The sequence below is a fragment of the Odontesthes bonariensis genome, chromosome 1 (genome assembly GCF_027942865.1).
Source record: "Odontesthes bonariensis isolate fOdoBon6 chromosome 1, fOdoBon6.hap1, whole genome shotgun sequence".
Taxonomy (NCBI): Eukaryota; Metazoa; Chordata; class Actinopteri; order Atheriniformes; family Atherinopsidae; genus Odontesthes; species Odontesthes bonariensis.
The window spans coordinates 33935428-33949259 of NC_134506.1; the positions used below are offsets into that span (position 1 = coordinate 33935428).

General features: G+C 41.0%; 2 protein-coding genes across 2 annotated transcripts; both read right to left on the reverse strand.

The window, feature by feature from the left end:
* Nucleotides 1-274: 274 nt before the first annotated feature.
* Nucleotides 275-10831, reverse strand: heatr3 (HEAT repeat containing 3). Its single transcript, XM_075464952.1, has 15 exons — nt 10551-10831; nt 10121-10293; nt 8243-8330; nt 7815-7915; nt 7550-7659; nt 6169-6309; nt 5742-6034; nt 4457-4547; nt 4106-4260; nt 3768-3850; nt 3541-3677; nt 3316-3404; nt 2628-2771; nt 2383-2559; nt 275-2206 (listed from the first exon to the last, which is right to left on the reverse strand). Exons 1-15 carry the CDS (start codon nt 10686-10688, stop codon nt 2093-2095), a joined length of 2034 nt encoding a protein of 677 aa, XP_075321067.1. The 5' UTR covers nt 10689-10831; the 3' UTR covers nt 275-2092.
* Nucleotides 10832-10937: 106 nt separating this feature from the next.
* On the reverse strand, nt 10938-13521 carry cnep1r1 (CTD nuclear envelope phosphatase 1 regulatory subunit 1). Its single transcript, XM_075471898.1, has 6 exons — nt 13427-13521; nt 12774-12845; nt 12234-12307; nt 11650-11759; nt 11465-11519; nt 10938-11346 (listed from the first exon to the last, which is right to left on the reverse strand). Exons 1-6 carry the CDS (start codon nt 13449-13451, stop codon nt 11305-11307), a joined length of 378 nt encoding a protein of 125 aa, XP_075328013.1. The 5' UTR covers nt 13452-13521; the 3' UTR covers nt 10938-11304.
* Between the last annotated feature and the right edge of the window lie 311 nt (nt 13522-13832).

Sequence of the window (13832 nt, forward strand, 5' to 3'; positions counted from 1 at the left end):
TTACATAATTTCTGTACTCCCTTACTAAAGCCAAATGTATTATTTAAATCCTATTTATATTTTGTTCAACTGCACGTCCCACAATTTGAATCTGATGCCACCTTGTATCAGGCACAAAATGCGGCATCAAAAACAACATCTACATACAATCATAAACCATTTTTAAACTGCTTCCATGTTAAAAGGAATAAGGCAATAATAAGTCCATAGGGAATGTATATTTAATTATACATTTGTAATATCAATACTTTATACATCAATTAATCTTCTTTTTTTTTAAGTAATCTCTCACTGATTTCAATTTACAACAAGTATCAAAAACAAGAACATTTATAGGTTTTAAATGTGCGGATAATTTCAGCAAAAATTCCAACTATATTGTATCTGGATGATTTTTATATTGTGTCATGCGTTCAAAAAGTTGGAATGTTTTATTCCCTCATTTTACTTATTAGTTATTGCTCAGTGGTTAGAGCGGGTCGTCTAGTAACTGGAAGGTTGGCAGTTTGATATCCACTCTTGCCACTCAAAAATTGGTGAAACTGACAGCTGGAGGGGTGTCAGTCCACCTACTTGTCACGGCCGAGGTGCCCTTGAGCAAGGCACCGTACCCCCATGCTCCCCGGGCGCTGCGATTGGCTGCCCACCGCTCCAGTGTATGGCACCTCTCTCTATGAGTGTGTGACCCTGTGCATATGTATGTTCAACAGGTGCCAACCTGGATGGGTTAAAAGCGGAGGACATATTTCATTAATGTGTATATATATATATATATCTGATCTAATCTCTTTACTGCTTTAAATAAAACCTTACTCTTGGAAGTAGATGTGCAACACTAACATAATTTAGCAACAAGCCCCTGTACTGTCAGCCACAGGTAGCTCAGCCATCTTCACAGTGGCATTGTGTTGGAAATAGAAAATGTTGCCATACCTACAGCTGTCCATGGTGATGCGAAGAAAAAGATTAGATTATTAAGAAACCAGAATTTATTTCCATTAAGGTATTCCTTCATACCCGGATAAAAAGTTCTCCCTCATATTTTTTTAAGGTATTTTCTTTAATCAAGGGTCGGTGATTTTATGGGATACCAGAATCCCATAAAAAAAAAAAAAAAGAGAGAAAATTAAAACTATGATCTTTACATGAAATTGTATGATCAATGAATCAGTTGAAAAAAAGAAGAGGCTATCCAGAGTTTTATATTTCATACCTGCTCTGTTGGAGAACTGGATTTTCAATTGTAACAGCAATTATGGACTTCAGCTGATCACTGATTTATTGCTTTTTTTTTCCAAATATATTCTTACCGTGTAAAGTTTCTGAAAGATATGAATGCTTGCTTCAGTTCACCAATGTGGAGACTTTCAGACAGAAAACTTAAAAATGTACACCCAAACCTTTTGGTTTTTCTTATACATTTATACTTTTTTTTTGGCAAAATCTACATGAGCTGTTCCAATTTTCTTTCCCCCCTTCAGTAAAATGATAAGATCCTGAACATCTAAAAGAATCCTGTTTAAACTCCTAAACAATTTAGGCTGAAAATTGTTCATGTGAAAGTGACTTTAAACATCTGAGGTGGAAAAGTTTTTAAAAGACACAGAATACCCATATTTGTTGTCACGTTTTGAGGTAAGCCAGTTCCCGCTCAGAAAACGTCGAAAGCTTCTTTTTGTCTTTACATAGCTGTCAGTAGCATTTATAAGATCAGCCTCCTTGCGCCGCAACAGCAAGCATGAACGCTAAGCCCATTGAAACATGGGCTTAGCGTGAAGGGCACTAATGTGGAAAGCTGGTGTCACTTCTCCACACCAACATCTTAAAAGTGTTGTTCTTAGATGCCGTTGCTATATAAAAGGGAGACTTCAAAACACATCAACTAATTATCAGATTCCATCCTTTTTTCTTCACAACAAATAAACGTCTACCGTCACTAAAGAAAAAACAGTAAACCACTATTTAAAGAAAATAAACATAAATAATTGATGGTTTCACAACCACAATGTTCCATACTGTGTCATTCTATACCCTGTTGGTATATCTGTCCAAGCCTGCTCCAACTGATCACAATGCGACATTCACAAAGTCCTTATATTTTCACCGCCTTTTCCAGATAACCGATGAATCTTCTCAGGTTGACTTTGACATTATCCAGCACACACAGCTGCTGAGGGCTGTATTTACCTCTTCCTTCTTTGCGTATCTAGAAGGAAAATAAAAGCTAATGTTACTCTCAAGAAGGAGAAAAATCCAGAGAGAGGCAAGAAAGACAGAAACAAATGCATTAGAAATCTTAAGTTAAGTGGAAGAAAAAAAACAAAAAAACCTTGAGGAATCATATGGAGTAGTGATCAGTAATAAACAACGAATCTCTACTACCTTGGATTTAAAGACAGGTTGAAGTGCCTTAAGTGCAGGCAGTAACTGGATGTTTTTAGCAGCCGTCTCCGCCTCCTCTCCATCCGCGAAAACATCAAACAAAGCATCGAGGGCTTCTCCGTTTACAACCAGGTCAGTATCCTTTGTGGCAACTTGAAGTAAGGCATTTCCAATCATCTGAGAGAAAAAAAGTTCTTAGAGGATGAACAAACTTCCTGATAGAAGAGCAGAGTGTAAAGCGATACCTGAAGGGTTTCTGCCGTGCCCCTCTCTTTAGCCAATGTGCTGCCGGTGATGCCCAGAATGGCGACGGCGTTCACCCTCACGCTAACGACATCACAGCGGGTGGCTGCTTCGCTCAGGCTCATCAGCTGCTGGGGGGTCATACACTAACAAAACAAACAAAAACAACAACGCAGACACTGAGTTGTCCAATGAAAATATGGTCAACAGTGATAAGAGAGTACTGGCAAAGGATTTCAAAGCTCGACAGACAAGGGAAGTTATGCTTTTAGGATGCAGTACTTTGTTTTATCCAATTTAAACTAACAATGGCACATCACCAAAATACAGAGTAAGTACGATTTACTTGATATATCCCAAGTACAGCAGCAAATTTACAGCAGAATGGCTGAAAAAGAAAGGAATCAAGCTGTTGCGATGGCCCAGTCATAGTTCAGACCTCAATCTGAGTGAAATGGTGTGGTGGGACCTTAAGAGAGCTGTGCAGTAAATAAATGCCTACAACCACATACACTGCTTCTGCATTTTGACTTAGTTCTTGTTAAATAAACAATGCTATAGTGTAATATGTTTTTCATCTGAGGTTGCATTTCCCTAATTTTAGGACATGACTGGAGCCGTTTCAACCTGCCTTTTTTTTTTCTTCTAACCACATGTGGAGCTGCTTTTAAATGGTGACATATTTTGTACCTGGGGGATGTTCTTGGAAGCAATCAGCTGCAAAAGAGACCGCATGGCACTGATGACAGCTTCGAGGAATTCCTCATCTTTGGGTATTTCTGGAGCAAAATAAGGAACGTTCTCATACACGGTTTCAGAATTCACCATGAACCGATGCCTAGTTAAGGTCACAATTTAATATACTTTTTTTTTTTTTTTTTTTTAAATGACAAAGATTTAATATAAATATAAGACCTGCAGCACCAAAGACCAGCGTGGACAGGTGCGTTGCTGCTTCCTGCAGGGCTGCTGCACCACCCAGAGACTCTGCATCAATGGTGGAGAGGATGCTGTGGAGGCAGGTCAGTGCGCGGGACTGAACACGCTGCATCCTAAAGAAAGGTGAGACCATTGTTTAATAATAACATGCAACACACCTTTGATCAGAAAGTGATGGGAACAAGAGAGAATCAGAAAATGACCTCTTAGTCAGGCCTCTCCAGGAGGGATTATTTTGGCATACATTTATGGCTTCTTGTCTGGGGAATCCAGTCTTTTTGAGAACCTTAAATCAAAAGTAAAATGACATTAACACAACTATCAGATTGTGAGGTTGTATAAGTGCATACATGTAAAAGAGAGAGAGCGCTATTAAATGGCACAGGTAATGGAGAGGCTGGGGGGGCTCGCTGCATAATGAGGACCGTATTTTTAATGTACACACAAATTATATCTAAGCTCTTAAGACGCTGTGATGAATTCCTTTCTTCTATCTAATGACAGGGTTGTGGTATAATTTAGGAAGCAGAATACTATTTGCCTTTTCTGGTATGTTATGGTTGATCAAGGCCCCTTGAATCTCAGCTGACAAGCACAGTGGAGACATCAGATTGGACACTCCATCACAAAGGCCATCAGGACCCATGTCGCTTTCATCACTGCTCGATTCCTCCTCCCACTCGTCATCGGAAGGGTCTTAACAGAATCGTAACGTTACAAATTGAGAACAAAACAAGGCATTTCGAGGCACGCAAAAGATCTCTCTTCGTGTTTTTCTTGCTGCAACAGCTTTTCTAAAAGACAAACACATACTTGGTGGCTGTGTCACAGGAAATAAATTTGATGAACAGCGCCTGGGGTCAGCACTGATGTCCATGCCCTCAACACTCACCATCAGAGCAGCACATGTTGACAATGATCTCCAAGGACGTTTGCTGGGCTGTCAGCAAGGCCGTTGCCTCCCTCAGCTCCTCCTTGCCCCTCTGGATATAAACAAACAGCCTGTGAGTCAACATCCAACTAAAACAATGACGGTTAGCACCGTTATCACACAGTCTGGGTTCAGCTTCTTGCCACAGAGAAGAGATTTATTCATGCTGATGTACTTAATTGTGTCAAGTTGCACATTTCAGTGCTGTGATGCGAGTGACAACCTGCTTCAAAGATGTCCCTTTCAAAGAAAAACTTGATTTCAATTACCCCCATCTATTTGCACTGACTGACTGATTTAAGGACACTTAAACAGAGTGCTTACCATAGCTGAATATACTTACTCAATAACTACTAAAGCCAAGATACAGATAACCCCGATGTGTAATTTAGGGGGAATGTTGAAACATCACTAAGGATGTCACCCGCCGTGACTGAGCTGAGAGGGACAGCTACGCTCGTCGGGGTCGAGTCAGTGCGGTGGAGGCCAGTCGCTGGTCCCCGGATGAACCGTGCCGAGTGTGTTCCTAATCCACTGCCCCCGACCCCGACAGTTCGTCTGCGCTGTCAGTCTGGCTTTGCGCTTCAGGATGACTCATAAACCGCCATTTCACCGAGCATTAATGGCCCCTTTCAAAATACAAAAGCGGATCTCTTCCCTGCCACGAGCAAAGATTTCTGTACACGTCACATCTTCCAATTTAAACTGCCCTGAAAGCAACCAGTGTCAATAACTTTATTTCAGATCATTATGTGTTTTAGCATGTTATAGGTTTTGTGGGGATCATTTTCAATGACTCCAAAGTGCTGATTGCAAAGACTCCTCAAGTGTAGAGAAGAACTGAAACTGCGCCTGCTCAAAATGCTCCCTCTCAAGCAGTGAACCAGTCAACTGCTTTCCATCAAATGGCTTTTTAAAATGCTATTTATTTTTGATGACATCACAAAAGTAGGCAAAGCTGATAACAACATAGTCTGGTCTGATTTTTCTGTCATTTTTACAGGAGCTCACAATTATCAATCGTCAGCTATCACAATTATCCTTCAATGCGTCACGTCTTCATCACTACCGACTGGGGCTTACATCAATAAATACCTATAAGTATATGTATATCTGGGAATAAATGCTGAATTTCACTGAACCCAATAATCACATATGAGTGTCAAAGGGCTAAAGCATCTTCAGCTTGGTTTTAACGTCTACATGAGCCTGAGTGGGACACGTAATGGGCAAAGATGCCACTTACAGGAAGAAAGTCGGAGAAGTCGTTATCAGCCGGGGCAGCTTTTCCATTCCTCCTCTCTTTAGGAGCGCCCTCCTCCTCGGCCATCTCCTCCTCCGCGAGCTCTCCCGCTGCCGGTTGCTCTTCATCCGTCGCAGGCGGTGCGCTTCGGTACCGAACCTCTTCTGTTTGTCTGAGTTCAGGGATCAACCCACCCGCATCCAAATCCAGGCACTGTGACAAGGTGACGACCACAGCATTGAGGGTCTGGGCTTGACGGGCTGCAGGTAGACTACCTTTCGTGTTCCACAGTGTACCTGAGAGGAAAAAGCAGGCAGCTAAGAGTTTGTTTTCCGTATCTAACAGCAACTGCTGTTCACAGGGGATTCAATGTAAGTAGTAAGAAATGATACTGGGAAAAAAAAAAAAAAAAAAAGAGGTCACACTGTACCTGCAGCTAATATCCTTAGAAGAGTGTGTGCCATGCCTGGCTGAGATGACAACAGCACATTCTCCAGGGCCCCAAGCACAGCAGAGTTCATGCTACATAGCAGTTCTGGGTTATCCTCAGTCACAGTTTGCAGACAGTGGGCTATAAAACACACAGCGGAGAGTCTGACTTAACAGTAACACCAGAGTAGTTAGTATTTGGCCTAAATAAAGCCCCCTAAGATCAATGTTCACATTTCTAACGTTCCGAAATGTTCAAGAGTATCAGTAATAATGAAACGGGCTACAAACAACTCAACAACTCAAAAGGCTTCCCTCACTGGACTTTTTTAATTCATAAAAATGAGCAGGAATGTTGTTTTACAGCTACATGTAAAAATAGCTGGAAAGCTCAGGTGAATCAATCCATCTGTCATTGCTCACAGGTGCACGAGTGGCCTACAAAACCACCAGAACCGGGAGACCCAGCTGTACAGTTAATGGTTATGCACAAGCACACTTTGTCTGAAAGGCATACAATGCAAACACACAACAGGTCAAACGTTTTAGCACAATCTCATTTTCCTGCTTTACTGAAATCTAAGCAATTCCTGTCCAGTGAATGACCTGAAGTGGAACAAATATGCACAGAACATACCAGAAGATAAGAAACTAAAGTTTAGTTGACCTACTAGAATTACAGTCTGAACCAGTAAGAGTGGAGTTTACATCCATATCTGTACATTAAGCATAGATGTAGTGAAGACTGAGAGAATCTCGGGTGTTTGGAAAGCGCTTGAGAGACCTGAATGATGACCTAAAATTGGTATGTTGGTTGGCTTGTATTTTTTGTTTTTGTTTTTTAAAATCAATATTATCATTCCTTCCCAAAGATTGAGTGGTTTGATCCAGCGCGACAGTATTAATATCGAAGATATATATTCCAGATCCCTTAAGTATGTTGTGCCTATAAAGCAAACTCTAGAAATAAACAATTTTGCCAAATCCCCTCAACGTGTTCCAGAGTTCTACAAGAGTGGGTTTGGCTAGAGAATATATATATTTTTTTTTTTAAAAAGATGACTTATTACAGATGTCAAAACTGAAAACAAGTGACATTAGTTAGCGGGAACCTAAAGATGTAGGGGGATCCATTCATTCGGTGAAAAGATGGTTACATTGTGACACTAAGTGTAAAACATGGTGGAGGAAGTGTAACAGTATGGGGATATTTGCTAGATCCAAAGTAGACTGACACTTAGAGATTTAAAGGTTACCACCATATTTCTCGGTCCCATGCCACACTGTCTGGTCTACTGCCTATTTGCTCCAAACTGGTCAAGAAAATGACCCAAAACACACTTTGAACCTCTAAAACGCAAGAGTTTGAGTCTTTCACCTACCAGCAGATATGGCCAGTTCCACATTTTGGCTGTATCTCTCCAAACAATGGACAACCAGATCTAAGAGACCCGATTTGTTAAACATGGACAGCGCCTGGCTGCTGCTCTCACTAGCAGGACAAGAGAAATATAAAAAGAAAATCAGTTCTAAGACAAGCAATTTGGGTAAACGAATGTATGATTTAATGTCAACAACAATGTTGGGAACCTTATTTCAAGAAGCAGAAGTGGCAATGAAAGCAGTGTGCATATGCTCTTGGCTTACCATAGATTCCACAGTAGGTTCACGGCCTCATTGGCAACATTCTCCACAGCGTTGTTCTGGTCTGTCATCGTCACAACAGCACTGTCAAAACCAGCACAACACTGGAAAGAAAACAATACTGTGCTCCAAATATCAACAAAGCAACAGGTGAAAGGTATGAACTTTGCCTGACCCAACTCGTTCTGTGATTCAAAGTTTAATTCAAATACTAGTGACGGCTCAAGACCTCACCAAAAAGGTCAGCTGTGAGCTGTGAATTTCCCAGCGTGTCTATTTGTTCCACTGTGTGTCCAGCGCCCTTTTTAAAAGTCACTATTGCTCTGGAATCACATCTAAGCTGCAGATATCATAGCCTGCTGTAACAGCTGCTGATGAGGAGGAAACGAAGCGTGTGTCAGCGTGTGCTGAAAGCAGCAGTGGAGTCTCACCTCTCTAAGCAGTGCTGTCAGAGGAGTCATGACGTCGTGCTTCGCCATGTCCTCGCACGCCTCCTGACCGCCACACGCACTCAGATTCCTGGGAGGGAGAGACAAGACCAGACGCATGCTCATCAGGCACTTTGAGGAGACTCTCCATCAGATGCCGTTTGTGTGTATAAGAGACGGACTGCAAAGCTACACCGTGGGCAACCGTTTTATTTTCTATATTTGGCGCCTTAAACTTGCTTTAAGGTTTACTATTAGACAACAGTCAAAACAGAAGTGAATGCTCTACCAAGACAACTTTTGAGACTATAGAGGATGCTGTGCTGAGATAAAAATATTTACTGTAATTCGGGAAGAGTTTAGAGACAGCTTAACTGGGAGGTGAATCTAATCAGAAAATAGGAATCCTAACCAAACATCCAAATGGGATTTGTTTCCCACATGAAGAGCCACTGTAAAAAGAATGAAGTAGGAAACATTAACAGCACGAGCCACACTGCCTACAGCCTGACCTTATTTTACAGCACGGCGCCCCCTGTTGAAGTAAATAGTCAAGTAGCCATCATTCTGAATAATATATCTCACTAAGTTACACATCATCAACCGTAATGGGAGATTAAGGTGGAATATATTAACCATAGAGTATGAGCAGGATTTAGCCAGTGTGATGTCCCAATAAGCTTACAAACTACCCTTTTTTTTTTTTTAAGTCTCTAGCTCAGCATTTGGCTTTAACCCTCTTGTTCTTTTCTGGAGCAACACGTGACAGTATTTGGACAAGAAGTCGAAGTTGGAAAGTAATATGTGGAATCCAAAAAAAATAAAAACAAAGCAATGCAGACGTAATGCCCACAAAAAGGAGAATTACTGCAGAAAACAGTACTCCATAATGCCAGTCACGATCGAAGATTCCACAGGGAACCGTAGGAAGGTTTTGGCACACTAACCATAAACCAACATGCTGGAATAAGAGTGTTCTATATCAGAAAGCAGGTCTTTCAGAGAGGAAACACTCACATGTCAAAGATGCAGACTAAACAATGCTCGTTTAGGTTTGAGGATCCCATTATCTAGCACTAGCGCACTGCCACAACATGGTGGTTTACAGAGATAAAATCATGCTGTAAACATGAGGAGGAGTGCGCTCAGACATTAATTAAAGCAAAACAATAAATTGCCTCACGAACTGTAACCCAAGAAAAAAGGGCCAGCGCTCTGTAGACGAAATGTTAAACAACACCAACCTCTTCCTCATTGTAACTTTGTGCCATTGTAAAATCCAGCTTACAAAAACCAAAGAGCGGCAATGCTGAATAAATTGAAACATTTGATGAGCTGAAAACAATAAGACTCCTTTGTCGCACGCTATTATCAACAAAAGGACTGAAAAGAAACATTTTATTTATGCTTATATTCATTTGTTTATTCATATTAGGGTCCATGAGCAAAACAGCTCCACTCATAATAGAATAGTTTTTTAATCTTCCTATTTCACAGTCAATATAAAGCTGACAGCCTTATTCACACATTCACTGTGACTACAACTTCAATGTTTTCAAAAGCGGCTAAAGAAGCTAAGAAATGAAAACATGGGCCAGTTGCTTCCCAAACTGTAATGCGACAGTAAACCTCATAAGAGGTTACCAGCGTGTGCAAAGATCCACACACTTTTTCTTCCCACGATTAATCCAATTCGACCCTAATGCACCCTCTTGAGAGTAACTAATCTCTCAATCTTCCGAGTTCCACGAAAGTTGAGTGTCTGGCAGCAGCTGTATGTGGCTGTCACAAACTTGCTGCTGTGTCAAATCCAAATTCCCCAAAAGGTTTGAGGTAAAAAAAAAAACCAAGAAGAACCCAGAGTGCCCTGCAGTCATTCACCTGAGTGCTCCAGTGGCAGTCTCTCTGACGGCCAGGCTGCTGTCCAGCAGCATGGGACCCAGGCGTCTCACAGCATCCCTCTGGAGGAAGCCAGGGATGGTCTGGCTCTGCTGCACCACCCGAGAAATGCTGGCGCATGCAAACTCTCGCACGTCTGCGCTGGGACTCTGCAACTGTTGAAAAGCACACACACTAAATATATCAAGTGAACTGCAACAACCCCCCTGCTGTGTATTCATTACAGCATCCTGAGCAACATTTCCCTGACGAAACATGTTAGCTGTAAGAAGAGAAAAAAAAAGAAAAGAAAAAAGGACAAAGTCTCTGAGCAGAGGACTATTATCTTACTGTAACGTGACTCCCAACAAACCTTTAAACTTTGATCATGCTTTTAAAGTTACAGATTTATCTAAAGTTATGATGTTCCTACTTTTTCCAACAACTCCGCAGCTGGACAGCTATCTTCGTGGTCTTCCTCCTCAGCGTCCTCTTCCTTCACAGCATTCACCGGCAGCCCGACCGCGTTGAACTGCGGACGTTTGAATTTCGTGGTCTTGCTTTTCCCCATTCCGATCAGTTGTTAAAGTGCAGGCTGCTTGATGCTTTAACGTCTCTCTTTCAGTCACTCGGGCTGTTCGCGGTCGCACTTCACACTCTTGCTTCAGCCAAGTTGGAAGCCATGTGGAACATTCCTCCCTGCCGTAAAACGGTCGTTGCTAGCAGAAAGCAACGACGTTGTCGCAAAAAAAAAAAAAAAAAAAAAAAGGGGTTTCTAAACGAACCCCAGCGATACAGAAATATAAGACACGAGAGCCAATCTCACACCAAGTGTATTTATTGGGTAAATAACTTTATAAAATAGACATTTCGATAAAATACATGATGAACATCAGAAACAGAGATAAACATTTGCACTGTTATTTAATGTGTAAAATACATCAAAGATTAAGTGAGCAGATCAGCAGCTTTGATGGTGAAATCCACACAGCGACACAGTTAAAAGGCTCCATCAGTTCATTTCTTTGTTTCAAATGCATTTTACATCTTCCTGATGAAAAAAGAAGAAAAAAACAAATCCACCTCAGCGCTGTTCCCCTCTGCGTTGATCAGGCCATCCGCAGGACTGGAGACACTGAGTGGTCTGGGACTATCAAAAGGCTCAACAGAGAGCACCGGGACAGTAGTTACTGGATGTTAGGTCGAGGTTTGAGAATGAGCTTCCCCGTCTAAAAAAAAAAAAAAAAAAAAGAAAAAAAGATGGGTTTTTAAAAAAGAAAAACACGTTTAACAAACTGACAGGAAACATTGGAGCTCGCAAGAGCAAAATAAGAAACGTGGACTCACATCATCACAAGACATGTTGTATTCTGCTAAAACAGTGCGGCAGCGGGCAGCGATTCTGAAGGGGCAAAGGTCAAAGACAATAACCAGCAACCTGAAGGGGAAATCAATGGTTTTCGTGTCGCTGTTCAATTCATAAGCCAGAAAAAGCACACCAGTTGACATTTAGCGCATCACACAAAGGATACATCGATGGTGCCACGACTCGTTTGTGTATCCCCGCAAAAAAAAGAGCTATTAGAGTGACGCAGCTGATGGTGAAGAAGGGATGATTCCAAAGTGATGACAAGAAAGAAACCTGCCGAACAAAGGGGGACACACACAACGTCAATTTTGATAGCAAAACATTCACATTTACAAGGCGTATTAAATAAACGTAAAAAAACTGCGACGAAACAGAAAACATCAGAAGGATTGTCTGCTTCAACCATAAGGTTTTGCTTTGTTTATCCCTGCCTGACAAAAATCAAGCATGGGCTGCCATTTTTGAGGATAGCTCAGGTTTCTATGTAAATTCTGCTGAAACCTGGCTGGGTTCTGTTTGGATATGAGTTTGTTTTCTAATTACACAGATTAAGTACTAATATTGAACTCAAATCCTTTGGCATGTAGCATTGTATAGAAATCCTTGATCATGTCATTGTCATCGTAGTAGGGTCAGGAAAGCAGTTTTAACATGAATTTTCTAACCATTAACAAACATTGGCCCAATGCATTATCTGTCCATGGTCGAGTTTCCACAATTTGGCTTGCTTTTCCACTAAAATAATACCTTCTGTGTGTCAGGGTCTATTAACCAGTTCCAAGCCCCAGTGGCTGTACAGACGGACACCACTATCAGAATCACTGAAACAAGAAAAGGGAATGAGACCGATTGCAACAACAATAGATTAATACATTAGATATTGTTCCAGTATTATTGACAAGTTACAAGTCTTGCTACCAGGTTAGCATAACTTATATGCACCAAATACAACCACATGAGCATGCACACACACACGTAAATGATGTACATACATATTGTAATCAATCATTATATACTAATCTTAATGGTGTTTTAATGTCCATGCTGCCATTTAGTGTGTGCTGTCTAGATATTGGGACACAATCAATTCTGATGCTTTGGCATATCAATATTTTTTTAAACTTTCATGCCCATAAAGCCTCTTTGAATTCTCACTCTTTAATCCAATACTTGAAGTAGGACTTATGTTAACAAAGAGAAAAATACATCAAAACAACGTGCATTTGGCAAATACATGCAGCATCATGCCATCTACAATTCTGACATTCACCATTAACGGTTACTCACTTCGCCACCTGCCTGTTGCAGGTTGTAAACAGGAGACATACTCTGTCAGTCTTCTCTCAAAAGCCTTCAGGTCTATTGGAAGAATTACCACATTAAAGACAGCGTTTAAATGCAGAACATTTCAGCCTTTCCATCCATCCATCCATCCATCCATCCATTCATCCATTTCTATACCCGCCCAATCCAAAGACCGACTGCCATGCAACTGAAACTTTAATATTAATGCCAACATCAGCTGGAAGGCTGAGCCTTAGCCTGTTTTGTATCTAAATGGTTATTTCAAGGAAACTGAAACAAGAGGGGAACCGTAACTAAGAGCAGCTATAAACGTCAATAATGTGCTAGGTCTCACATATGCACTGGTTATATGACAGATTTAATGCCTATTACTGACAGCAGTACTATCAGCTCACTGTTATTGAAAAAACAAATGGAAACCAAAATTACAAACACTTCAACAAATGAATTCCTATCAGGTAAGCTAGCAAGTATGCTACATGTAGCAAGCGAATTAGACAGCTAGCGTAACAGTGCGCCTTACTTTTTGAGTAATAGCTAACGACCTTTCTTTAGACTTCCTTTTAATACTGCAGCTGCAAGGCTCAGGCAAAATTTAAAACGTTGTATTTTGAGTTGCTTGGTGTATTTGTTACCTTCGGCCTGCTCCAGGGAGTTCATTTCTTAGCCGGCTACAGCTGCCTGCTGTTGGCTGTGACTCAGTTTCCCCTGAGCAGAGTGACAGGCCTGCAGACCAATCAGCATCGGCTAAGTGCTAAACTAAAATTTTATTGGATGTAAATAACACGTAGAACCCTGCCCTCCACCTTGAATTATAAAAATCTCACATAGTCATAGGTGGCGCTGTTTCTCACACAGGAAATTAATCTTGCACTTCTCTACATTGTTCCAGAAGGTCATTACATTTGTTCAATTCTTTTGGCAAATAACAAAGTAAGGTATTCCTCCAAATAAATTTTGTCTGTAAAATGCAACCCATTGCAGGGATTTATTTGACCTATTTATTGCATGCCTATGCAAAATTTGCAATGCACTCTCTGT

Bases quoted from the DNA above. Each gene is read 5' to 3' on its own strand.
- heatr3 (XM_075464952.1), bottom strand. From the start codon at position 10,688: ATGGGGAAAAGCAAGACCACGAAATTCAAACGTCCGCAGTTCAACGCG. The intron at 6,035-6,168 runs GTACAGTGTGAC...TTTTCCTCTCAG, and splicing joins TCTAAGGATATTAGCTGCAG to GTACACTGTGGAACACGAAA. The intron at 3,405-3,540 runs GTCTTATATTTA...ATTTTGCTCCAG, and splicing joins GCTGGTCTTTGGTGCTGCAG to AAATACCCAAAGATGAGGAA.
- cnep1r1 (XM_075471898.1), bottom strand. From the start codon at position 13,451: ATGAACTCCCTGGAGCAGGCCGAAG. The intron at 12,846-13,426 runs GTAACAAATACA...TTCTTCCAATAG, and splicing joins CTCCCTGGAGCAGGCCGAAG to ACCTGAAGGCTTTTGAGAGA. The intron at 11,347-11,464 runs GTGAGTCCACGT...TTTTTTTTTTAG, and splicing joins ACAACATGTCTTGTGATGAT to ACGGGGAAGCTCATTCTCAA.